The 26962-nt window shown below is 39.9% G+C and overlaps 1 protein-coding gene across 1 annotated transcript in view; it reads right to left on the reverse strand.

Annotated features, from left to right (window-relative positions):
• tnr (tenascin R (restrictin, janusin)) overlaps nucleotides 1-26962 on the reverse strand; it is a 211756-nt gene that overhangs the window by 27867 nt on the left and 156927 nt on the right. Inside the window, exons 13-24 of the mRNA XM_080907118.1 lie at nucleotides 25721-25899; nucleotides 25371-25461; nucleotides 24837-24937; nucleotides 21821-21923; nucleotides 20935-21024; nucleotides 18994-19127; nucleotides 18791-18920; nucleotides 15608-15874; nucleotides 12492-12611; nucleotides 11960-12103; nucleotides 5503-5622; nucleotides 3524-3667 (exon numbers count right to left, since the gene is read on the reverse strand). Coding sequence (XP_080763244.1) covers nucleotides 3524-3667; nucleotides 5503-5622; nucleotides 11960-12103; nucleotides 12492-12611; nucleotides 15608-15874; nucleotides 18791-18920; nucleotides 18994-19127; nucleotides 20935-21024; nucleotides 21821-21923; nucleotides 24837-24937; nucleotides 25371-25461; nucleotides 25721-25899 — 1623 coding nt within the window. The remainder of the gene's footprint in view (nucleotides 1-3523; nucleotides 3668-5502; nucleotides 5623-11959; nucleotides 12104-12491; nucleotides 12612-15607; nucleotides 15875-18790; nucleotides 18921-18993; nucleotides 19128-20934; nucleotides 21025-21820; nucleotides 21924-24836; nucleotides 24938-25370; nucleotides 25462-25720; nucleotides 25900-26962) is intronic.

Genomic DNA, 26962 nt, shown 5'->3' on the forward strand with positions numbered 1-26962 from the left:
GCAAAAAACTTGTCATGAAAGATGGTAAAGGTAGCCCTTTACAAGAGTGGTACAAAGTGGGTAATACCATTGTAACAAATAGGTAGCTTCATGGTGACATCAGCATAAGTAAGTCAATAACTTTGGTTATTTGTCAGGATTTAGTGCGCAGAATATGAATAAGGCAAGAAAAACACACTGCAGTAAATACTGAATTATTTAAACATTACCGCTACTTATTGTTAAATCATATTTCTTAAGTTGGAGCAGATTTGTGTTTGCAATAAATGGGGGTGGGTGGGTGGGATATCAAAGCAGCAGATGGTGCAGATAAAGTTTAATGTTATAATCCTGATACAAAGGAGCAGATTTTAGGGTAAACATATCATGAGGGCTGTAAAAAGACAGAATTCCCTCTTTTCAATATTGTTTTTGTGTTGGTGGTTCACCCATCAGAGCTTCTGCAGCTAGTGTGACTTTGATATGCAGGTGAGTTTGCCAGCCAGCATTGCCTTCATCCAACAGCAGTGATCTTGGAGCCCTAAAAGGCAAGAATGCAGTGAGCTGTATAAACAACACTGATGACTTCTTACACCTGTCAGCTGGTAGTTTCTCCCACTCTTACTTTCCACTGTGTTCGAGCTCTTAAATGTCTACAGAATTCCTTTCTTCATTGGCAGATTTCATGTCTCTGGTTTTAGTGCCATTAACATCAGGACTGGACAAGTTCAAAACAGTCCAGTTTTTATTGTTGTTTTTCTTTTAGATAGTAAGCAATCGTTTTACATCTTAAGTTCATCAAGCAAAAGGCTCTGCTTGGTTTCAGTTAAAAGGTTAAAGCCACCTTTCTAATATTATGGTGCTAATGTTACACCCTTGAGCCACCAAAACAGCCATCACACTGACACGGGAGGACTGGGTCCTCGAGTGTCTGGCATCAGGCAGCAGTGAATTCTTTGGGTGCTGTGGGGTTCGAGGGTGGAGCCTCTGCTGACCAGAGCAATAGGGAGGTTCAATTCAAAGCTTTGGGTTCTTTCTCTTCTTCTTGTTGATGGTCCTCGCTATCCAACAGTGACAGTTCTTGTCCACAAAAGGCAATGCTCAACAGACTTTCTGAGAGGGCACCTTTGTTCCATGTGTGCACCGCACAGTGCATGGCAGGATCTATAGTCCAAGGATACTTCAACTGAACAGGCACCTGGCATTAATAATAATAATAATAATAATAATAATAATGGATACTTTATTGATCCCCATGGGGAAATTACTTGTTTTTCTCTGCATTTGACCCATTCACTCAGTGAAGCAGTGGGCAGCCCACTAAGCAGGCGCCCGGGGAGCAGTGTGTAGGGACAGTACCTTGCTCAGGGGTACCTCAGGGTAGCCGTTAAGTGGATTCGAACCGCCGACCTTCCGATCATGGGGCGACCACTTTACCTACTGAGCTATCCCTTACCTCGTCAACAGCACAATCAACTTTTGCTCCTGAGGTGAGGGAAGAAATCTAAACTCTGCTGGAGAAAAGGTTCCAATAGTTCCCACTCCAAAGACCCACAGCTACTATTTCATTGTTTTGAAAGAGCCCTCTGAGCCATGAGATAACCATGCTAAATAAGTACTTTCAGTTCAGAATGCTAACTGCATGTCAGGGGGTTGGAGTCACCGTGCACAAGGAGCTGGTTAGATTTGAAAGAACCTTATTTTCATTGCAAGTCCTAATTTCATCGAAGCAGTCCTTTTGTGTACTGGATAACGGCATAAAAATATTGTGCTCTCTCATTCGGAGTCTTGCTTGTGGCTCAAGGCATCGTTGGCACCCATCATGACAGAGGGCTTCTGGCCCCTGAACTACCTCTATGAGCTATTGATTTGGGAGAATTGGCTCATCCAGCCAGCACTCACGCAGTCCTGCTGATAATAGATTTACAATCGCTGAGGTTCAAACCAAGAGAAATACCATCTTCCTCCCAGTTAGAAAGTTTCTTTCCAGAGTTGAAGTTGGACTCTGTAATTAATAATGCATGGTTATCCCAGTGTGGTCAGGCAGTCCACACTACCTGACCACACTGCTTCTTTTGGAGAGACAAAGTTCCTTTCAACATGAACATGCAGGGCAGGGCTGTGCAAAAACAAATATGTGAATTTTGTTTGGCAGGACGAGGAAAGGTAGTATATCACTCCGTTAGAGCTGAGGCATTTTTACAGCCTCAATCCCACTGCAATTTTCATTTCTGCACCACGATGTAGACCGTGACAATACCCCCATATTCACATATATTCAGTGTTAGGATAAACTGCCCTTTGCCCCACTCTCTCTTTCTCTCTGTCAGCCTATTTAAATATGGTGCTATAAGCTGCTATCCCTAAAGGCGCCTCATAAACTGAGAGTTCTAAACCACTGAATGGATTTCAGCTCCTTCCAGAGAAAGAATGCGGTGCACGGAGAACAGATACAGAAACGATTTGGCCACTGTGGATGTGTTCACCTCCTTTACTCACACAAGTTGTTGCTACAGCTGCTGATTTAGGGCCAAGTCATCCTAATCTATCTGCCTGGGTATCAATGGTTGCAACTGAAAGGGGGCTGGGTGTTATGCATATAACCAATGAGGGAAGGAAACTAGATATAACACAGGTCAGCTCCTTACTGCCTAAAGAGCCTGTGAAGTGCAGTGTAGATTGAGGAGATGAGACTGTGCAGCATCTTTAATACCCCTTAGGGAGGGCGAAGCCTCTTGTGTCAGCAACACTCTCATTGGCCTTGACAGGCACGTTGAAGTTAATTTTTCAGGTCTCGCAAGGATCCAATGCACATACTGATGTGGTATACCTTGTCTCTATCCCTCAGGGAACATTCGTTATGCAGTTGTCGTTTTTTTCTTATTATACATATATATATATATTTTTTTTTTTACTTGATATTGATTGTCATATTTTCCTATAGTTTCATACAGCAGGTGCCAATAATAGTAATCACATTACTGTGTAACTATATTAATGCAGACAGAAATTAAACCAACTGACACTGTATTCTTTATCCTTTATGGGTTCGACATAACATAACTGCTTCTTGTATCATTAAGGCGTCAGTCTGTGACAGGCCTGAATTATATAAGACCCACCTTCTTGCCATCTAGTTACCAATTAATAGGAAAAACAGTGGCATGAGTATTTTGTTTTTGCCATTTTGCACACTTATTAAATTGATATGCACTAGCAGTTTTCTCTGTTAATTATAATTAATTATATATATTTTTTGTAAGAAATAGCACAGCTGATTATTTTGAATTCTATTAATCCCCTTTGAGGGGTGAATGATCCATTGCAACTTTTCAAGGGTAGTGCAGCAGCTGCCCTTGGTCATTAAAAAAGTATCAGAAAAATTAACAATTAACATAACGATAGTTTTTGCTATAAATAAAACTGTATGTGCCCAGGACACCTGCACAGACCCAGTAGGCTAAACTCAGGCCTGCAAGAAGACGGCAGTGCTAGCTGCTGAGTCAGCTGCCCACTGTACTAGCCGAATCAAACGGATACATACGGGTTTGGAGGTTGGTGATGACGGTGCCACTTGTAAGTGGTCCTTTGGTGGCGTAGAGGGCTACAGAGTAGGTGGTGCTTGGCTTGAGGTTGGACAGCTGCAGTTCCTGCTTGTTGCCTTCCACGAGGAAAGTATCAGCCGTTACTAGAAAATGAAAAACAGAACACAGAAAACACATGAATGTTTACTACATTTAAACCATCCTAAAAAGATTGCAGTGTGTATCTCTGAAAATGTTTCCCAACACAGGAAACATCAAAGTTTATAACTCCGCCTTGTGACACCTGGACTATTTTCTCTTCTACATTGTACATAGTAATATGTTAACTTGGAAATATTTAATTTTAATTTTTATTGCACTTTATATTTTTCTGTTCCTAACTGTGTGGCTCCATGGTGCAGTGATTTACACATTACACATTCAGTATTAAGAGAGCTCTTATTTACTTTAATATTATGAAACCATGTAAGACACTGTGCTCAGGCTAAGAAAGATAATAATACAAAAACAATGCCACATTCAGAGGCTCACTGGCAGTATTTGTGGTTGTGGAGTGTTAAATTAAGGTGGCAATGATGGAAGGTCATCTACACGATGTTCTGAAGCATCTTATAGATGCAGTTCTGGATATTTTGAACCTTTTTCAGTTTCTCGTTCATCCTTTTATATACAGAAACATCACAAGAGCACTGATGCATTTTAATTAATCTAAAACATTACAGTAGACAGGTATATATTATTCGTAGTCCATGTGATACCATTAATCTCTGATACCACGATGGCTTGGATTTTATTTTATGTAGGTGTTTCCATCAATAAAAACTATTTTGTCATGCAGGACAATGCACAATGAAATATTTAACTATTGACCCTGGTTTAGTACATTAACACTCAAGGGAATTTGTCCACAACTTACATTGCACTTCTCTAAACCTTGGCTGGGGCTGGTTTCCAAATATGTGTCCAGCATATAGATGCTGTCTCCGTATCTGTGATGATCTGGCTGCAATCCAGTCAGTCAGAGTGTAATTTACACTCAGACTCTGACAGCTGAGTAATACAAATTTCTCTGGATAACTCCAGGCGTGGCATACTGCGTGGGGTCATGTGCAAATGAGAAAGATGCTTCCCATTACATTTTCCCCAGCCAGTTTATAAAAATAACAACAGCATGAGATAACACTGGTTGAGTGTTGTATTGACCTATTAGTAAAACAATATCCAATTTCTTGGAAACCTTTTATACCTACACATATCAGCGCTCTAGTTGTGTGCATGTCAAGTGTCTTTAAGCCATATCTGTACCTACTGCTGCTTGGCAGTCATCCACTTGGTTCAGGGAGCACATTATAGACTGGCTCTGAGGGGCCAAGCAATATGGCTATCTTTTACCTGTCTGGATATGGCTGTCAGATGCTGAAGACATGGGCTGCATCAGAAATGCATGCCGCCTAGTAACTGCATTGTTTTTGCCAAGGCTAAGCAGTTTAACCAAGCATAATGAACTGTTCTGAAAGCAAGACAAATGGATCTATATTGCCTCAAAGGACTCATTGCACTGATCTCACTTCTTAATGGGAAAACTGTGATGGTACCTGTCACATCTTCACATGCAACCGATGACTCTCATTGCACTGTATGCTGCCACTACTACAGTACTACTATATATATATATATATATATATATATATATATATATATATATATATATATATATATATATATATATATATATATATATATATGTGTGTGTGTGTGTGTGTGTATGGTATTTATGGTCTAAAGTTAGAGCCAACTGTAGATGGGCACTACAGTAATTTTGTCAACGTAAGGAAGTATAAGCTAATGTTTTCATGTGTTTTAATGTGAAGTAGTCACAGTGTCGTGCTACAGTTTAATGGTTGTTAATGATGTTATCTAATTGGTGTCCTTTCACTGACTTTCCAACATCAAATCAAGCAAATGAATGCACACTCACCCTGGTTGTGTGTGAGAGTCACCACGTAGTTGTCAACATTGGACACGGGTGGATTCCACCTCAGCAGGGCTCCTTGAGGGGTGATGTTGAGGGCCGTCAACTCCGACGGCATATCCATCGCTATGTTTGCAATACAAGACAAGAATGAACACAACAGTTAAACAAAAGATAATATCAGGCTCTTTGAACATCTTCCCCATCATTTATGAGATACTGTGTCAGTGCTACACAGATAAATTGACAGCTGTGGATCACAACCAAGAATGACAGCGGTCCGCTCATTGCAGACAAACACAACATGTTTGCTATACATTGTCGAAATGATCTTGTTTGTTTGTAGCGTGTGCAAATCTATACAATTTTTTGTCAGCTTGCTTAACAGTGACCTATAAATCATTTGAGGAAAAAATAGGCACCCAAGTCAAGAGGCGAGAGAAACAGAGAGCATAACACATAACAGAGAACTTACCAAAGAACCCTTTTAAAATTTTAAATTGGCCTTTTTGTGTCTAGAAACCTGTTGTAAAAATACACAAGTTGTTCCAAAAAAAATCAGAAGTGGACAAGAGGATGACAAAAGAAGTGACATGTCCCCCAAAAAGATCTACAGCCAATCAGGAGTATTTGAAAGTCATGTCCTCAAGAAATAAGAAAGAAATCCAGCAAAAATCTGACCCTGGACTTGAGAGATGTATCTAGCCTATCAGCTGCTTAATCTACACTTCAAATGAGTCTTCACTTAAGCCATTCTTACGGGAAATGTGGGGGAAAAGGCTGAGGAATGCCAGAATAGAAAAGGTCTTATGGAGCAATGAATCCAAATTTTTGTCATCATCAAAAGTCATCATCAATATGTATAAAAAAAGGTCGGGATAGATGTACATCAGTGAGTATCTACAGTCATCTGTGGAGTCTCTGTCATTGTTTGGGTCTGCATTTTAGCAAGTGGTGTTGGATCTTATCAAAATTGATGTAATTATAAACGCAGAAAAGCATAATCAGATTTTGATCTACCATGCAGTACCATCCTAAAAGCATCTGATTGGCATTAATTTCATTTTTCTGAATGACAATGATCCCAAACACAAGGCCAATGCAGTAAAAGTACCTTGTTTATACCTTGTTGTCAAACGTGTATGGAACAAAATCCATCGCGGATTGACAGAGAATAGAATAAAAGGCAGCCAATGTTCAAAGAGGAGTTTTCAATGTCCTTCAAAAAGCCTGGAGAACTATTCCTGAAGTCTATTTAAAGAAGTGGGAAAAAAAGCTTGGCTAATATGTTTCCATAAACTCCCGATTTCCTAGTAAAATGTGAGAAATTAAGGATCTTTTTTATATTACTGTGCATAGTTAAACCAGGAGACTGCTACACTACTTTTTGTATCACATAACAAAGTTCATGTAAAATCATGTATCTCTTAGCTGCTGGCTGTCACTGGATTTCTCGCCCAGTAAGCTCAGAGCAAATAAAAGAAAAAGGGAAATTGACTCTGTCAATCACCGCTTTTAATGGAAAATAACTTATCACTGAATTGTTCACAAATTAACAAGCTGCATCATATTTCCCTTCATATGCAGAGAGCTTTGTATTTTGAACACTGTGTGAAATTCAATTGGAGACACACCTAAATTATTAATTAGACTGACAACAACGAGATATATATTCATATGAATTGCAGAGACAAAAAAACTTTGCAAGAATGCTGATTAATGGTGACTTCACCGTGATGCGAAAGTTTCATATTCTCTTAGGCCTCCTGTTTCACACCCTCTCCCTAATTTTGTTCTCAGACTGCTGGACATGCCAAAATTGAGTTTGAATTTAATTATACCTTTAACCTCAGTGCTTCAACCCCAATTTCTCCTCAGGCATGTTATTTTGGCACAGCAGAGAGCGTGGCAGGAGAACACAGAACACTGCGAGTGATCCCAATCTCTGCCCAGATGAGGTAATTAATGTTGCCCTGCCCTCATCAGAATAATAAAAAAAAAAGAATTGTGCTCTTTCTTAACACTGCGATAGATGGACGAACCTGATTAAAATCATTACGAGCCTTGCCAAGTCAATTAGATTGGCAATGGAGATAGAGTAGAGATAGCCAAAATAGAAAAAAATAAACAGGTCATCCTCCTTCATCAAGAGCTGCGATAATTCAATCATCATACTGCATCTACTGATTGCATGGGTGAATTACAGGCTCAGGCTATCTATATACTTTCACTCAGATCTGGAAGTCAAGGCCCAGTGGGAATATAAATGCAGGCCATTATATGATTGCAGAAAATGATTTGATCACAACTTTGTATTTATTATGTACAGTATGTGTCGTACTACGATGATTTATTGGCTCATCTTCTGACTTAGCCTTGGGAACAGTGGATATTTTTCAGAACTTTCTTTGCATCCATGATATCTGGATAAGCAGACAGTTGATATCCATGCCAAATATCCTCAGAAGGGACCATACTGATGTAGCTGAATGGCTCAAGGATAAACCTTTCATCTAAGAGATAAGAAAGGCAACATATTATTTTTAGACTTATTTTTCTCCCAATATTTTTTACTTTTTACCTGCTTATTTCTTTTCCACTGTTTGGTTAGATTTAGGCAACAAAACTACTATGATTTAGGGTGAAAAATATAGAGTTTCACACAGCAAACCAGTTGCTTGAAACCATTTCTTCTTCTCTTGTTACCATATTTTTCAGATCTTAATTATGGCACAACACAAACAACACAAACACAGCAATACCTGATAGACCTGCAGCAGTCCTGGTGAGGAGATGATTGAGGTTTGATGTTCTAAGTCGTCGTTATATGTTTTATTTAGGGCGCTCGGCTTGCTGTTACATGCAGAAAATATGCTCTCAGCTCATTATTAGTGTGTAATTCACAACGTAGGATATTTCAGAAACACTCCAGCTGTGCCGCTTGGTCACGAGGTCAGCCTGCGTTGTATTGAGACTGTGGCCATTAAAGCCAGTAAGACACAAAACTCCAGTAAATCTCTGTACACCCTCTCATTATTGTGGCAAAGCAAAAGAAAGCCGCATGCTCTACACATTAACCTCGGAGCTACGCTGAACGCGTATATGCGTGCTCCTGGTGTCGCGTTAATACTCATGAGGCGCACAAATATTTAGACACATAAACAGTGTTTTGGCTGCATATAATCTGTGGCGTTTTAGAGCCGCAGGGATACCGGTTGACTGATGATGTTGGATGTTGAGTGTGTTTCAAGTGTAGGTAAAATGCTCACTCATACAGTCATTTAAAATGTGAGACCAGTCATTACGCCCAATCATTAAGTAAAGATTAATTACTGGTTTTGTGGCACTTAGTAGCTGAACCTAAAGGAGTCTTTAAGATAAGGATCATTATGTAAATTCACAGAAAATAATAATAATTATCATAACATTAGCATAGCGGTAACTGTCCTGCTGATAAAGTGAGTTCTCTGTTTTGTGGAGCTGCACATTATTGCAATCCCTACTCGAGAACTGTTTCTTAGCAAACATGTAACAGTCACCGACTGTTAACTATTTCTGTGCCATTTCTTTTTTTAGTGATCCTAATCCACTAGTGATGAAAAAAAAGAATAAAAACCTATTTTCTCTTCTCCTTTCCTTTATTTTCATTACCCTTTTTAGTCAAATTTTTTCCATTTTTGTATTTACCATTTCCTCTGCATGCCTGGCATTATGCCTTTTGTTTTTCTGTCAATTTATGTGTTATCTCTGATGTTCATTAAGTGTTATTTGGTATTGTGTGGACTATTTTAAGCATGTTTCAATTAACAAAGCAAGTGCATTCCCCTCCTCTGTTTTCTCTTAACGCAGCTGGCAGGGAGGATGTTAATGTTCTTTCCACAAACTTCAGTTTTGGGAAGAGTAATACTTTACTGGGGGTCCTGACACTTTGCTAATGAGCACTGTCATTAGCCCTTAAACAGGCCTTCACACAGTCCATTTAGTGTCACCCCCGCCAAATTCATCTTAGATTAGCAGTACCTGCTGCGCTTGCAAAATGAAATATGGCTCCCCGCTTTCTCAGCCCTTCGCACAGTAATTGATTACGGATGTGAAGTAAGTCGAAATTGCAGCGTTACCCAAGTTATTACATACTTGACCAGGCAGTGTTGGATTACGCTTTCAAATCCCTTGTTTATGTATTGTTGTTGAAAGCAGTGTAAAAGTGTCCCTGGTTGAGCATTCTTGGATGTGAGGAAAATGTTGTTTACCATTTCTAACAAGCTTGACTTTGTAGTTATGTTCTTTTCAGGCTATTACAGCCCCTCCGTCTCTGCTCATTGTACCCACGCTGGGATTGTTGGAAGAAGGCGCTGATAATAAAGAACAGGAGGAGGCAGGAAGCGAGGCAGGGGGGAGAAAGAGAAAACAAGGGAAAGGGTCTCTTTCAGCTTCTTTTTTCTTACTGGATTCTTGAACCTTGCCGCTCCAGGTGAATCAGGTCTCATTGGTATGCAAACACACCTTCTACTCGCCTGTTCCCGCTCCAATTCTGCGCTCTCCTCAGCTTTCCCTTTCCCCTCTCTTGCACGTACACCGAGCATTTTGAATACAGCACTGGGAGAGTGTGTTAATCTCAGGTTAGCGGAATTCTTCAGAGAAGAATGGTATCTCATTGTCACACGTGTGTGCAACGGCGAGGTTTTATTTTTACCTAACTTATGATTTGGTGCTAATTTTGAAAGCATGAAAACACAGGACCTTTGATTTCATTAAATTCTGAAGACACAACAAAGGAGGGAGGTAGGGCAGAGAAGATGGAGGGAGGAGGAGAGGAGGAAATCGAGGCAGAATGGGCGAGACAGAGAGAGACATCACAGTGCTAAAAGACTGAAGCGAGTCAAAGGATAGAGATAGGAGGCAGGAGAGCAGCCAGAGAGATAGAAGACAGTGAGATGGAGCTGGGAGCAGGTTACCAATTACTGGGTCACGGAGTGGACGCTTTCATCTGTTGCAGCGGCAGAGACTGCACCGTCTACAACATGAGCTTCACCCTTGGATTGTGTGCATACTTGTGTGTGCATTTTAGTCTGCTGCTCGTTTTTAACACAGCTGTTATAGCTGTGGACAGAGCAATTGACCCGAAAGTCTAGCAGGGGAGGAACTCTTCATTTATTTTACATGGCAAACATTTGTCCTTCTGCTGCCCTCTCACAGCAAGACTTACTTTATTCGAGAACTGTCAGCACTGTGATTTTACGACCTCAGAGGAGAACAAAATACCACTAACCTGTGAGGTGATCTTCAGAAAATTAAACGTAAACTATTTTACAGATTATCTGACTTTGATTGACTCATTTTTTAATTTACTGTTTCCTTTTTTAGGAGAAGAAAAAGTAAACAATTCGATTTCAGAAACACAGCTGTGATTGTTTCTCTTAATATTAATTAAGGACAACAATGTCTAGATCAGAATATTATAGTTAATCGAATACTAAAGATTCGAAAAGTTTATTATAATAAAAATCCATTATGCCCTCTACACAATAATAATTTAATCAAACAATAAAAACTAAACTGAAATTATAAAATCCACTCTGGAAACTGTCTGAAGTTAAGAAGAAAAGTCTCAATTAAAAAAGAGAAAATAATAATAATTAGAAAATACAAAACTATGATAACTCTGGTGTTGATAAATTGAGTATAAGCATGGTCATTAGTGGCCTACCTTTAATTTAACCTGTTTCAGTCCATTACTGCTCAGTTTGCTTTGCTTTTGTACTTAACTCACTATACTCAGTGTGTTTGCTGTTAGCCAACATATCTTCATAGGAGACGGGATAAAGACTGTATGGCTATCTGCCTGGCGATGGACGCTGCTGCTAGCTGGAGAAACAATGGGCTTACCAGAACATTAAAGGTTAGTAACATCATCCTTTGCACAGGCACCTAACTACAGTACATGCATAAAACCTGACAAGAGAAAAACAATTGTGTATATGAATAACAATCGATGGTTAGGTATGTCTTTCACTATTGCGAAAATGTGGAAGCTTTTTATTCATTTATTTTTCTGCAGAGGGAAATTTAGGTCGTGTCACTCTGAGGTGGGGTTGCTCACTTACCAGTCATTCACAGTGTTGCCTTACTTGAGACATTATAGCAGAACTATAGTAGACAGCAGCTCTTTTTTAGGTGTCTTAGAAATACCTTACAGCTATTTAAGACCTGGAACAAACACGCAATGCAATAAGGTTTTATATAAAGAGAGGGCACTATGTGGAGAACAGCTCAGCACACTTGAATACCTTTACATGTGTCCACCTGAGCTACCACACTCTGTTCTCCTTGGCTGAGTTTCCTGCACTAACTGTTTCTGTGTAAGACATCGGAGTCTCCTCAACGTTCTTCCTGCATGAGTAAACCCGGTCTCGAAGGGCCCCCACAACAATATGGACCTAATGGTTCTGTGGTTAGCTCCTACCTGTGAAGACGGAAGTGCTGACAACACTGCTCTCCTGACTCCCGCTGACAGCTTTGAGACTGATCTCATATTCTGTGGCAGGAAACAGACTGGACAGGGTGTAGTTTGTAACATCGCTGTCAATCATCACGCTGTCTACTCGACCTGCAGGGGACACGAGAGAGAGGCCAGCACCTGAACACCAGAACTGTCACACTGATCTCCTTCTTCACGTACAGGGTACGCAGCGTAGCCAGCTGCTGTTCCTTTATTTTTTTTTGCATCACAGGGAAAATACTTAATAAATATGGAATTTTAATTAAAATTTCAATTACCTTTCACTGATAAAATGTTATAATTAATTAGGTGTGTGGCACGGCGCTCTGGTACAAAATGTATCTTACATCAGAGGGAGCCTCCTACAGCAAATGCCATGCTCATTTAACTGTAACAAGGAACAGCAGTGTGCTCTGTGTATGCTAATATAATAAATAGCGTGTTATTCAAATGCACTTAAGAATAACATCACGGTTTGCAGTTATGTGCACGCTACCTCTGGCCGACTGGTAGGACAGCTTATAGTATTCAAACGGAGCCAGCGGTTTGATCCAAGAGATCGTCACGGCGTCCTCGGTGACGTCCGACACCATCATCTCTTTTGGTGGGTCCATGCCTAAAAGTGCGATGAGAAAGAAAACACTGTCATGCGGTTCAAATGGTATAAAAAAAAAAGGATGAGCCCCAGCATATAATAGGAGCATGTTATGTTATGTACAAAGCTAATTCAGTCATTTTCATGAAAATCTATAAGAAAGACTGCCCTTGAAGGCCCGAGTAGTTCAGTAACCCTCATTTTGTCCACATTTAATGTCCTCTTCATTAAATTTACATAGAAACAGAGCTGTCCTTGGGTCTGCGAGACTGTGTGAATTTTTAATGAACATTTTTATTACGAACAAAACACCATCAAAAGATTAGCGAGAAGAAACTGAGCAGCATCAAGCTAAAAAAAACACAACCGTTAATGTTGAGGCTGAGCAGAGGAGACCCCTCCCCTGCCAAAATTCTGTTTTATATGTCTCCTCAGACCACTGAGCTGCCACGGAAAAGGTTACGGTGAAGACAATTTGAGCAAACAATTAAAGCCCTGACAGATCCTAGGGAAAAAAAGAAAGATATTTAGACAGTGAAGAAAAAAAAATAAGAACGTACGAGAATGGAACAAAAAAAAAAACAAAGATCAAGATTAAGAGATCGCTTCCATCTCCTGTTGTGGGCGATGGGTAAGAGCACTTATAGACGACTGCTACACTCTCTCTTCCCTGATTTGAGAAGAATTATGGCTATTATTCCCACGCAGAAAGCAGGAGATTTCAAATTCTTGGAAGAGGACTAATTTAAAGTCTGCTCGCATGGAATACAGTTGCATTTATTCAAGTCGTGCATGTTTTACTAATTACGTTTGCTTTGGCAAATGTAGAGCCAAAGAAAGAATAATGGCTGTAAAAATTTATTCTCTTATAAAGGTTCCTGGGGGGGGGCGCAGGCAGAGATATACAGCTAGTCACTTTTGCATTATGTCAGCCAAAGCGGAGCTGGACCATAAAGTAAAACTGTGGTTAAATCTTAATGCAGCACAGTTCAAGTGTAGCAAGTGATTCAAGGCAGCAAGCAGCCCCCCATCAATGCTCACGTTCAAACACGTGAGATCAAAGCAGGGCGCTAAAATGATCACAGCGTAAAGACCGGTGCAAGAAATAGTGTACATCTGTCCCATCCCATCCAATCTCACCCCCTGAAAATCTGCCTCTTGTGTGTGCGTGAATGTAAAGCGAGAAAGCGGAGGCTCCAAGCTGCCAAGGGGGTGTTTGAAACCGGCATGTGCAGGTGTTTCTGCCACCGATGCTAAGTTAACATCTCTATTGTTTACTGCTGGCTCTCCTATTTTCTCCATTTGTCTCCAGCCCTCCATTATTTTTTTGTCTCATCCTCTTCCTTTTGTCCCCCTCGCTACAAAGAAAGAGAGCGATCCTCTTTCTTCCAGCTCATTGTCAAACTCTCCGGCAGGTTATAATACTGACCCTCTTCTCATTCATTTATCTCTCTTCTCTCTGAGATGTAAATAGCACAGTCGCAATCAAATGGAATAGGGAGAGCTTCTTTTCATAATCTGCCAATTAAACTGGAATTTAGAAAGTCTGCAGAAAAATGACACAGAAATACTGTACTAATTAACGAGGGGTCACGGTGGCGTCGCTGAAGGTAAAATAGGTTAATAAGACATGGAGAGAAGTGATAGAGAAACCGTAATTAAGATGTAAGAAAAAAAGACAAGAATATACTTAAATGGGTGAATACACAGGAAAAACAAAACAAGCAGACTGCTCCTTTCTGTTACTGCATGGCCTTCACTCCATTAGGCTGACACTTGTTAGCCACTTGTTTTTTCTCAAATATAATCCAACGTTACATCTGGGTTTTTGAGGTTAGCTTCAACTGTGCAAACCTCAACCATCTGATAGCACTGAGGAGCAAAACCTTTATTTTTGGCACTGCATCTCTACATCTACATCTGAACAGAAAAAAAGGAGAAAAATTAAAAAAATTAAAAAGCCTCCAAGGCAGTTTCTAATTACAAAAGTCATTCTGCTGTGGTGCTGCGCAAATGAAAGCCTAAAAAAAGCATTTCTGCAAATACATATTTAATTTAAAATCACTTTGTATTTCCATTTCTTAAACTAATTTTCTTTCTCTTTCCTTTTACACGCTACCTCATACATGTTAATTCAATATTTTGCTCCCCCAAAATCCTTTCTTTCCTGTTCCCCATCTCTGTTTTTTACATTGTATCCCTCATTCATAAATATGATTAAGGTGATTAGAGTTGGAATCTTTCTTAATTGTTAAGTAGATCAAGCTAAAACAAATAAATGCTGGGAACTTGATGTCATTTTACATGCACAAATACAAAGCATTGCTAATTTAGAGCTTCTGGGGTGTGAGATTGTCTTGAATAATACTAGACTCAGAATATTTAGGATCCTTGGGGTTTTGTAGTGTTAAAAATAATACTTTGAGCTTCAAGAAGTTGTGATGATCATCTTTTTTCTTCACTTTCCAATGAACTGGGATGCTGCGTAAATAACAACATAACAACATAATACAATGATTTGTAAATCTCACAAAGCCATATTTTATTCACAGAACATAAAAAACATATTAAATGTTTTAAGTGAGACAATGTGCTGTGTAACATCAACTATTTTTTCACAACAGTCAACAAACGACTGGGAGTTGAGAAGACTGGCTGCTGGACTCTTGGGTCTGATATAGGATTCAACGCCTCTGGGTCATCTTTGTCATAGAAATAGCATCTTTTTGCTGGATGTCTCAGTTAAAACATTTCATGTGTTTTCTAATATAACTTTATGGGTTTTGCAAATGATTGGATTCTATTTACATTTAAAAAAAATTCACAATCATTGGGTCGGAGTTGCAGAAAAATGCATGTACTCTTGCCACACATAGACAAACAAAATTACTATGACCCTAAGTGTGCATATCTACTTGGACAGGACCCCCACAAAGTCACAAACCTTTATTTTGCTGCTGATGTTTCTCTATTTTCATCACTTACAAACTTTTTTTTCCATCATTCAAGCAGCTCACCTGTAGTAAGTGAAGCTGTAATGGGCTCTGAAGCAACGTCCCCCTGTATTGTGATTAGACTGACGGTGTAATGAGTGGACGGCAGCAGCCCCTGGATCAGTGACCTCGTCTTGGAGCCATGCAGTGTCACCTTAGAGGTGTCGGTCCCGTCGGCAGAGCTGTAGCTCAGAATGAAGAGTTCAGCGGGCGGTGCTGGGGCGCTCCACGCCACTGACACAGAGTCTGAAGTCACCTCTGATAAGTAGAGGTGGGTTACAGGTCTGATTCCTGGAGGAACGAGGGGGTTTAGAGGTCACCGAGGAGCTTTCAAGGACAGGCAAAAATCCTGCTATGAGCACGAAATGTTAATGGGAAAAAAAAAAAAACAGGCAGTTGCTGTCATTATAGAGATGACAGACAAGCCGTTAAGTGATGGATGAAAGCCGTCCTCGATGATGTAACAGACCGTTTATAATACAGTTGAGAAAATTAGCCTTGGGTGTAATCTTGATGGGGAAGGTGAGAGTCAAAGAAAACCACAATCATGTGGCAGTAATGAATTAATTGGTCATAAAAAGGGAAACTAATGAGATTACCCGCCGTTAGGATGAAGATGTGATGGGACTGTTCATAATAAGAAAATGGAAAAAGGATGATAGCAGCAGATGCTGTTGTCAAAATGTATGACCTGGACGGGAGATGATGTAATGAATATGAAGTAGTGTACCAGCTGACACAGCAACAAATGCAAGAGGACTTGAATTTAATTAGCCATGCGTGGATGTATAAGCAGGGGAAATGTGGCAACACTGACTTCTCCTTTCCTGAACTGCCAGGATTACAGGCATCCTGCGGAGTTTTCTTTGCAATCAATCATCATATGAAACCTGCATTGTTTACACTGGCCTGCATCTGTATTCTTCTTGGTGAGCTGCTGCCTTTTATTATTCTTCACAAGTTGTCAGTATGCATTACTGCCATGTGCAGTCAGCAGAAATTCTGTATCACATAGACCTCACGATACCAGTGCCTGTGTGCGTTCATGATCTCAACAGTGGTGGAGAGACGGGGTACAAAAAAGATCCAAACGTGTCTCCAGAGCAGCTTTAAAAAGAGAAGATTGTGGCTACGCATTGATTAAATATGAAAAAAATGCAAAAGGGGTCGAGAGTCTGTGTGAAGCAAAATTCCACAGACGTGATGAAAGTGCCGTCTTTGATCAAGATGACAGTGATAAGCTAGTTAATGGTTTAACAGCAAGTAAGACCACATAGAGGCAATGTGGGTGATGTGAGATGACAATGTGACTCACCTTTGTAGATATTAATGGAACTTTTTTATAGAGAAAATTATGTTTCCTTAAAGAGAAACCCTTGTCATGGATTGTGAAAAAACTTCAACTTCATAGTTAATAAAAGAAAAGTTAATATTATCTCTAGCTGAGGATGGAGGATCTTGCGACAAGCAGTCTGTGGAAACAGGCTACACTCTGAGTCTGAAAGGACTTTGGTTAAAAGGTTAGAATATAAAGATGCTATTAAACGCAAAAATATGGGGTTTAACATCTTCGGAGGTTGGACTATATTAAGAATCACATCCCAGTGTGACAAAATAAATCACTTAATAATCTGTCATAATTCACTACACTTCTACACTTCATAAATATGAACATAGCTACCGCGACGTGCCCAGTGGGTTGTCCTGTTTAAAAGTCTCGAGATGGTCATTTTTAAAAACTCACGTGACAAAGAGAGGCGGTTCTGACTGTGAAACTGCTCACTCATTGGCTATTGACTTGTGATTGACTCGTAAGCCGTTTCATACCACAGATAATCCTCTGTTTTGAAACGCAGTATGAGAAGATTTTTTGAAATAGTCATAAATAAATATGTCCTAAAAGTGACTGAGCGCATAAACTCATCAGTGTTTGCAAGCATTTACAGAGGTCAAAAGAGAAAGCTGGTTTCCAATATACATAGCTACTGCAGCTATCGCCATCTGGTGGCCTTCAGACAAAGTGCAGGTCCGCATTAGCTTCATTTTTTGGACCCAGAAGATAAGTCCATGTTTTATCTCTATGGTTACTCTTACTGATGTGCAGATCGTGTATTAGAAAACTCTGAACGCATAAATGCTGGAAACATGCAAATGAACGCATCACCTGAGTATACCTGAGTGAAGGCGGACAGATGTCTCCAATAAGTGAATAGTGGATGAGAAGATGACAGGTAATTTATGGTTTGTCCTCTGATTCTCTTGATCTGTCATCGTATCATTCCTTCACGTCTCCCCAGACAGTTAAAGTGGTGTTACCAAAGGAGTGCGAGATAACAAAAAGATTAGAAGTAGGATGACATGATTATGACGCTGCGGCGGTGACAACAACGATGGCCGCAGCAATAAAGAAAAAGAGATGATGATAATGACACTGGTAAAGAAAGGAATGATGGCAGGTGATTGCATGTCCATCATCTCTGAAACCGGCCTTTGTGCAACTGAAACTCACGTCAAGCTTTCGGAAAAAGAAAAAAAAAACAAAGAACTACCAGAGTGGAGTAGCCTGACAGGCGGTCCGACGTATAGTTGGGCGGATGGATGTGAGTTTAGAGGAAAACGAAGTGATTGAAAAGAAAGGAGCAACATCAAGCTGAAAAACAGGGCGAGCAGACAGCACAGAGCGTGACGGCAAAGGGAGAGAATGTGGTACGAACCGGAGTAAGAAGAAACAGAAACACAAATACATTGAGATGCAAAAGAGAGGTGCAATTAGGAGCGCTTGTAACAAGCTCATTAACGGGCTGGAATAATTTGCCTCTGCTAATTGCTCCTTCGAAGTCTTTCACGGTCCTCCATTTTCTTTAAGCGGTACTCCCCTCACCTGATGTCACACTTTAGTTCATTATATCCATCATTCAACTTCATTACACCCTATACCGTCTTTAGAAGTGTTCTCCAGCTTTCCGTAGTAATGGGCTGATCTTTCATGTCTTTGTCTGTGCAGAGACGCTCGTGAGCCTGAACGGATTAAATGAGTGCTGTTTAGGAACGTTTAGTTGAAGCTGTTGCAATGGAAAAGACAAAGGGAGACTGTTTGTCGAGGAAATGATCTCATCATTATGTTATCTGTATGCACGTCTCTGCTGATCTTCATTAAACACTTTAAAGTTAGTCCTTCACTATATGAAATTAGACTACGCTCCCTACCTGTGAAGGCGTCTATGGTAGCTGCAGTGCTCTGCTGTCTTCCTCTTCTTGCTGCTACAGTGATGGTGTACTCAGTCCCAGGCTCCAGGTCCTTCAAAGTGGTGGTGTTGATGTCTTTAGGCACCGTCAGCTAGAACAGGGAAGATGAGTTAAACAAGGTCCAAATCAGACATATACATGGTTATCATTTCAGTGTTCTTTACCTCATTAGTGACGCCGGAGGCTGATGTGTAGGTGACCTTGTAGTGGTCAATGGGGCCCTGGACTATGCCCCAATTCAGAGTGATGGTGTTGTCCGTGGAAGCCGTCACAGTCAGATTCATAGGTACATCCAGAGCTAAAACAGGGAAAGCAACACTCAAAATTAAACTCAAAACTCCAGCCCAGATTCATGTAACACTCTCACCCTGAAAGATATATCTGAGTGGGTGCACATCGAAAAAATACATGACCTTTGAGGGACCTTCCTCTTAATCCTCCTTCAAATTCACAAGTATTTATATTAATGTTGTTCTCAGTCGTCTTCTCAACTGTCTTTGCAGCTTCTTAGCCCATTACCACCTGCTGTCATTTGGGAAAATACTACTGTGTTGTGTCACCTACAGTACGTGCTCGCGTGCATTTGCATAAAACAAAATAAGAGTTTATGGAAATATTCACTGATTCAAATTTGATTTGACATGTTGTTTTCTACATTTGAGGGCAACACAATTGCGCTGGATTTTTAACAATATTTTCAAATAAATTTAGAGCCAGATTTACTAAACAAGGTAAAACATCACGTGAGCATAATCCCCAAATAGTGCTCACACATGTGGTTAGAAAGATTCATTTCACTATCAAGCGCTATCAGTTTGCGCGCTTGAATATCCTCCTGTCCTTATTTTGCACCTTGAGAAAAGATCTCTCAGAAATGCAACAGGTGTGGTCGCAAACATCTCACAGCCTTGTCATCGCATTTTTGTAAATACCAACAGTGCTTTTATTCAGGTTAGTAAATCTAGCTCGAAATGGTTAAAAATAAGAACAAAAATGTTGCTTTCATGATTTCAGTGGAAACATAATTACTGCTACTGGTTACTATGTTTTTTAATTCATGTTTAGTTTCTGCTATACTCTTGTCTACTTGTGTAACTGTGGTGCAGTTCTCATATTAAAGGACAGACCATTACTAATAAAACATTTACAGCGTTTCCAATGGGTTTAATGCATATTACCACAACGATCTGACTGTCTCCTTTAATCTTTTTATATTTCTTGTGTTTTTAAGTGAGTTGTTCTCTTCCCTGCAGAATGAGTAACCCAGTTTGCCCAGTGGATCATCAATGTTTAATCCTCAGCTAATCATCTGCCGCCTTGTTTGCCTGAACCTTTGGTGTTTCACGGCTTTTTAGGAGGTCAAACAGACATAAAAAAAACCTGATGTAAATGTGTGTTAAATGAAATGATTATTTTAGCAGCTCTGGCTTAAGGTAACACCGGCGCTGCCATGAAGCTGTCTTCATAAACGGCTCTCTTAAAGCTCTTTAAGAGAAATGCGACAGATGTGATGCATTTTAAAGTTCAAAACGAGTGCAGGGAAAAGAGGCGTTACAACGAGCTTGTTTGTAAGACAAATGGAAGCATCATTTTTTATAAAGTGCAGAAAACCTTTAGCCATTAAAATAACTGCACCTGGATGAAAGATGTGCTTGACGGTGAACGTGAGGGGAAAGATTAGCGAGGCACCTCCACGCACTCACTTTTCAGACAAAGGGTTACATTTTTTTCTCCTTTCAGCCAAACAACTCAACAACACAATAAATATTCAAATAAAGGATCAAGAGAGGGCCATTAGCAAAAAAAAGTATGCATTATAACAGCTTTAAAATGTTGTAATGGGAACTTTGACCCAAGCCGACAATACCAAACACTTCTGGAGAAGAGTACAAGTCACGGCGAAACATATTTTGCTTAATTTTCTAAAATGGCTTTTAGTAGTTGGAGTGGCAGCGCCGAACCACAGGTGAGAATTACACGTATAATAACAAATGGGCCCACGAGCCTGCTGTGATGCTGCGATTCCCCGCTGTGATTTCTGTGTTGTACATGCGCGAGTGACTCACTGGCTTTTTACAGTGGAGCACAAAGCATAATTCACTCACTCGTCCTGGCGTTCATTGTGGCTGGTGTACTCTGGTTGCTACCTTTCATGGCAGAAATGCCAATGCCGTACTCTGTGCCTGGAAGCAGGTCTGAGATACAAAGAGAGACAGAGAAGCGGGAACTAATTTAACACATAACGTAGCAGGAACAAAAAAAATCATAATAATAATAATAATCACAGACAGTGCTTCACGTTCTTGTCCTCGTGCAAAGTGCACATCAATTACACTGAGTTTTTTTTCATGACAGCCCCAATTAGCTCGACACCGGTGATGAGGTCTCGGCAAATTTACATGTAGCATCGTTGTGATTTCTGAAGAAATTTCTTTTTTTTTTAAATCAACTGCACAACTGATCAGTTTCAAATCGGTTGAGTGCATCCACAGAGAGGATCTCGAGCTACAGAAATAGAGATGAAGAGATGAGGAATGAAAAATAAGGAGGCGGACGACAGAGATTATTAGCGGAGGAGAGCAGGGGGAGAGGGAAAATGAGAATGACAGAATGGATGAGAGTGAGGGAGAGCATCGATGGCAACGAGCGAACAGAATAACACGGGGACCTTTTGCTTCTATTCTTATGCAGGCTGTGCCCTTTCCAGCACTCTGGCCTTTCAGAAAAAAACATCCCAGCTGACCCCATCTTTCTGACAGCCTTTCAATACGCCCGCAGGACAACAAGCGTTTCTACAGATACAATCAGTGGGCCGTCAGCCAAGTGTTAGCTCCGGAGATAATCTTGCCATGTAAAACACAGACACTTCCAGCTTCTTTGGTACATATTAGATGCATTGTGATGATACTGAAAGCATCAGGAAAATAGGAACTCTACAAATGTCGAGGATAAATAATTCAAAACGCAAAAAAATGGTTATTCCTCACTTACCTGTGAGAGTAGTCTTAGTAGTGGCTCCCTCATTGCGCGGTACGATGACTTTGTCATACTGATCTCCTGCTAATGTGCTATAAACCACCTGGTAACTCTCCACCTACATTTAAACACAAATATATTTACAGCATTAAAGAGAAGGTAATGCCTGAAAAAGTCTCGCTATGCAAGACTTACACAAACAGTCCAAAACTGTGTGGTTTTTTTTACTGTGCATTGTTTGGTTTATTTTGTCTCGGCACAGTGTGATGTTTGGCTCTTTGTCAACACTGCAGTGCAGAATCAGAAGGATGAATAAATTTGCCGGCATCGAGACAGACGGTCTTTATAAGTCTGAATGTGTGGTTAGCGAGCCCTGGAAATATCATTGTGACAGCTGAGCAAAACGCAATTTATCACATTTTCATTCACAGCAAAACATTCGGTGACCATTTGCACCGAGTGAAGCGCTTGCTCCAGCGCTCTAACTGGCATTTTCCAAGGCAGCGAAAGGCAGACCCGTCTGTGTGGGATGGTAATGTGTCCAAGAAGGGGAAAAAAAAGAAAAAGTAGAAGGAATAAAAAAGCTGTTTTATTGAAACAATTTAAGAGGAGTAATAATGTCAGAGGGATTAAGAGGAAATTAGCTGTTTTTTATAAAAAGGGCAAGGTAAACATGCAGCAGGCTCACTGATATAAGATGTACCTGCAGTATGAGAGCCAGCAGAAGCCTTAATGTGTTTCAGGATGGTCCACTACACTTATTTAATGCAGTGAAATAAAACAGCAGCTTGCACAGTATTACAAATCCAGTGACAAATTAAAGGTAAGCCATAATGAAGCATCTTTGGTAGGTGTTAGGCCATCACATGCCACCAAAACAGCTTCAAGTACCTTGGTACTGATTGTCTAAGGTCTTCTGGTGCCGAACACTGGCTTTCAGTTGGTTTTGAGTTTAAGATTTGCTTGTTTTTAAGTCACTGAATGAGTTAGCGCCGCCTTACCTTCCTGATCTTTCAACAATGCACACTCCCAATAGATCATGAAGGTCAGCTGACCAGATGTATCCACTAAACCTGCCTGAGTCTTAACACTAACTGTTTTACTGCTCGTGCTGTTTAACCTTTCAGCTGTACAGCGCTCTGGTCAGTGCTTGTTGTTTTTAAATGTGCTTATAAATAACTTGATTTGACTTGACAGCATTAGCCCAAAAGATCTTCCCTCATTTGGTGTTTGATGATGGTGATGGAGATTATTAGACGGGACTCCCATAGTTTGATTCACTTGATTTTTATACTTGTTAAATCATCCAGTGAGCCCTGTGGATCATAACCCAGGAAGAGATCACCTCCATGTTTCAATTTTGTATTGATTTACATTTGAACCCACATCAGCACAATCTCGCCCACAGACACCAGATCTCAGTGTATGAGTTTATTCCTTTAATTTGTTCACCATCTTTATATAACATTAAGTTGTTATCATCAGGATGTACGCAGCACTTCTATGTTGTAAACTCTCTCATTATTCAGGTCGCCCAGTCCACCTAAGGAATGCTGCAAGGATCCGATCAATCCTGAGCTTTAGTGGCACTCAGACTATCGTTCATGCTTTTATTTTCTCTCGGTTAGATTATTATAATGTGTTTTTTTTTTTATCAGGCATCAATCAGAAAGCATAAATAGGCAGCAGCAAGACCTCTTACAAGAACCAAGAAAACTGAACATATTACGCCGGTCTTAATGACTCGACACTGCCTGCCCATGACTTTTAGAATTGATTTGAAGATTTTACTCATTATTTTTTAAGCCCTTCATGGCCTGGCCCCTGAATTTAAACCAATCATATCTCCCAACCAGTGTGCAGCCTCAGATTCTCAGGCAAAACCTGATAACTGCTCCCACCTCTCGCTTAAAAACAAAAGGCAATCCAGCGTTTGCTGTTGGGGTTGCTTTTGTTGTGGTATGAACTGCATGAGGAAATCTGGCCTCATCAGTATCTTCTTTTAAATGACTGCTAAACACTTTTTGGGGGAAATTTTAACATGGATTTTATATTGTCTGACATTCTTAGCTTATCTTATAACTTCTAAAGTTTTATGTTGATTTTAAGTTATTCCTTAAGGTGGAATCATACTGTGTTTTATTCCTATTCTTATACTGACTACATACAGAACTTAATATATAAATTGTTTTGAAAATTTCCATCTAGTTTGTTCTTTTTTTCTGTGTTTCTAGTACTTTGTAACACTGGTTTTGATCATTTTTACAAATAATGTTTATTATGATTAATATTTTTATTATTAGATAACTTTGGCTTATGCTTGGTGATTTAATGCATTACACTGCGTATAATTCTATATATTTGTCATGTGTTAGCTATTAAATCTAAAGATGATATAATTAATATAGCATCAGATGCACTTTTGTAAGCATATGGAAGCCAAAATAATAAACAACAGATGCTTCGTGTCAAAGGTGTTGTTAATGATAAAGTTTAAAAAAGAGCCAGACCGATATAGGATGTTTACGACCAACACCGATATTTGGTCTGACAAATGTTTTCTTTCAGACATAAATAGATTTGCCTAACATTTATTATGTGTAGTTTTCTATTAGTCCTTACTAAGAAAATATGATAATGCAGATTAAAAATAAACGTTTATGTTCTGCCCAACTCTACTCGGTTGCTGTGTTTTGTTGCCAATGGGGAATGTGCAGAGTGCCCTCTGGTGGACAAACATAGAAACATAAGCACTCGTAACATGGTTGAATGGTGTTTCTCAGTCTCTTCTTTACTTTTTTATAACTATTTTTTTATAGTCATTAGCAATTATAAGTGCACCCATTAATATATTGGCAAATACCTCATATTGGCCGTATATTAGCCAGGGTCCAATACACTTTTCATTATTGATGGCTTCATATTACCTGCAAATTTTTGGTAATTATGCAGTCATGAGGACTAAGTCAAGCTGGTTATGCTTCACTATACTAGAACATGGGCAGTTAAAAAATGTCAAAAGACTTCCTACCTCAGCTTCACTGTTATCCCATTCAAGCTCGAGCGTGGTAGAGGTCTTGGAAACGAGACGCAAGTTCTTGGGGGCATCAATCTCTGAGAAAAACGATAAAGCTGACAATGTTGGGGACACTGAGACCCATTCTCAGAGATTGTGAACAAGCAAACAACAAACACAGGTCACATTAAATTGTCAGTTACTCATATTTAGCTCTTCATGTTCATCAAACACATTTCTCTTTGTATTTTTATAAGGTGTATCCTCTTCAGTTTTCTGTAGATTTTACTTCAAGTATCAACCACAAATAGATATTTAATGTGTAAATATGGCATCAGCGGGGAAAAACAAATCAGCATAGTGTTTCCATAAATAAGTACAAACTTTAGGAGCGTAAACATTCCCCTGAACAGATGTTCACTACTCCCTCCAATACAGATAAAAAGTGTGGCGTATATTAGGCCATATGTCATTACTGTTCTACTCTCAGAGGCAGACGCAGGATCACACACACCAGTATCACCACATCTGCTTGCTGTCAGACCTCACCGGTAGTAAATTCAGTGGAAATGGATCCGCTCTCGTTTCCTCTTTTCACGCCGCTCACTGTCACCTCGTAACGCGAGCCAGGACGCAGGACCTGTGGAGAGGAAAAAAAACCAAAACAACAGAGGCCGTTTAGTCTGTGTATAATCTCTTTGCATTATGTTTTTTTATGTGTTTGTTTTCTATTTGTTTTATCTCCAGACACAGAAGGCAGACAGACTGTGAGATTAGATCGTTTAACAAGCATGGCAAGTACAAACACAGACACACACACACACACACAGATATACTGGTAATACTATACTTGTGACCTATAATGACTCTAGCCAAGTCTCATTTCAAAGCACACGCACCTGCAGAGAGTACTGGCTAAGTGTGGGCTGGAGGCGGAAGGTGGTCCGTGGCCCTTCTCCTCCCACGAGGCCGTAACGCAACACAATCTGATCAATCTTTGCCCTCGGTGGCGTCCACTCCACAAATGCCACTGTGTCCGACACGTCACGCACAATCAGCTGAGTGGGACCATCGATTACTGCAAAACAAAGAAAATGTCTAATTATAAGGTCCCTTGGTGATGTTGTTACAAAGCACAGTCACCAGGGTGCGGTTTCTTTGTTAACCTTTCCGAACTTGGATGAAGTACATGTTGACCAGGCTGGGTATTAAAATTGAATGCCAAACTATTACTTGACAATTACTATTACAAGTTATGATCTCTTAATTTTTCACAACGCACTTGTGTTTTATCATAGTTTAAAAAAGTAAACTTTCATTATATGCAAAGTTAAATACTTCACTTGAGGATGGCCCCAAAGCAAATCAATCCCCACACACGCCCACATTAATAGAGATAAAAATAGTCTGGAGAAATAACTGTCTGGTTTTGGATAGATAATTTTTTCTTTCGTGACAACTGTACGAGAGGTGACTTTCTTTATGGCTTAAGAATCTATAAAGCTTTTAGGCTAAGGGGTATTTATTATTAGAGGCATGGCTGCTTTGACTGATTTGTGCTGCGAGCTGTGTGCGAATTCAAGTCACTTAACTTGACCACTCAACCGGTGTTGGTGCTTTTCGGGGCATTTTAAATGTAATTAAAATAATATGGCTTGTTGAGCAGCTGATTATACTTTTGTAGTTTAAAAAAAAAAAGGTTTTAAAATGGGGCTTAACCAATGCCTGAATACATAAAGTAATAATATAGAGAATCTATAGTTTAGACCAGTTGGAGAGACATCCCCAGAAAGAAACTGTCAGATGGTAAACATTTGAACAGATTATTTACTGAATAGCATTTAATCTGTCATTTGATCCCAAACAAGCTGAACCCCTAAAATGTAATCTAATCCCAAGAGGATGTAGTGTCATCGCCTTGAATTTTCTGGAGCGCTGGATGTGGATTTGATATCAGTGAAAGCTGTTCTGACAGCCAGTCACGAAAAACATATCAGACCTGACGCACGCTGAGACAGTAGGATTTATCTGCGTGAAAGGGTTAAAACATAAGCCGTGATTGAAGTCTTTCCATGCTGATTGCTAGAAAACAACACTTATCAAGTTCGCAGAGCTCAAAATACATCAAGGGAAAACACAAA

This window comes from Rhamphochromis sp. 'chilingali' (assembly GCF_963969265.1).
Source record: "Rhamphochromis sp. 'chilingali' genome assembly, chromosome: 16".
NCBI classification, from domain to species: domain Eukaryota; kingdom Metazoa; phylum Chordata; class Actinopteri; order Cichliformes; family Cichlidae; genus Rhamphochromis; species Rhamphochromis sp. 'chilingali'.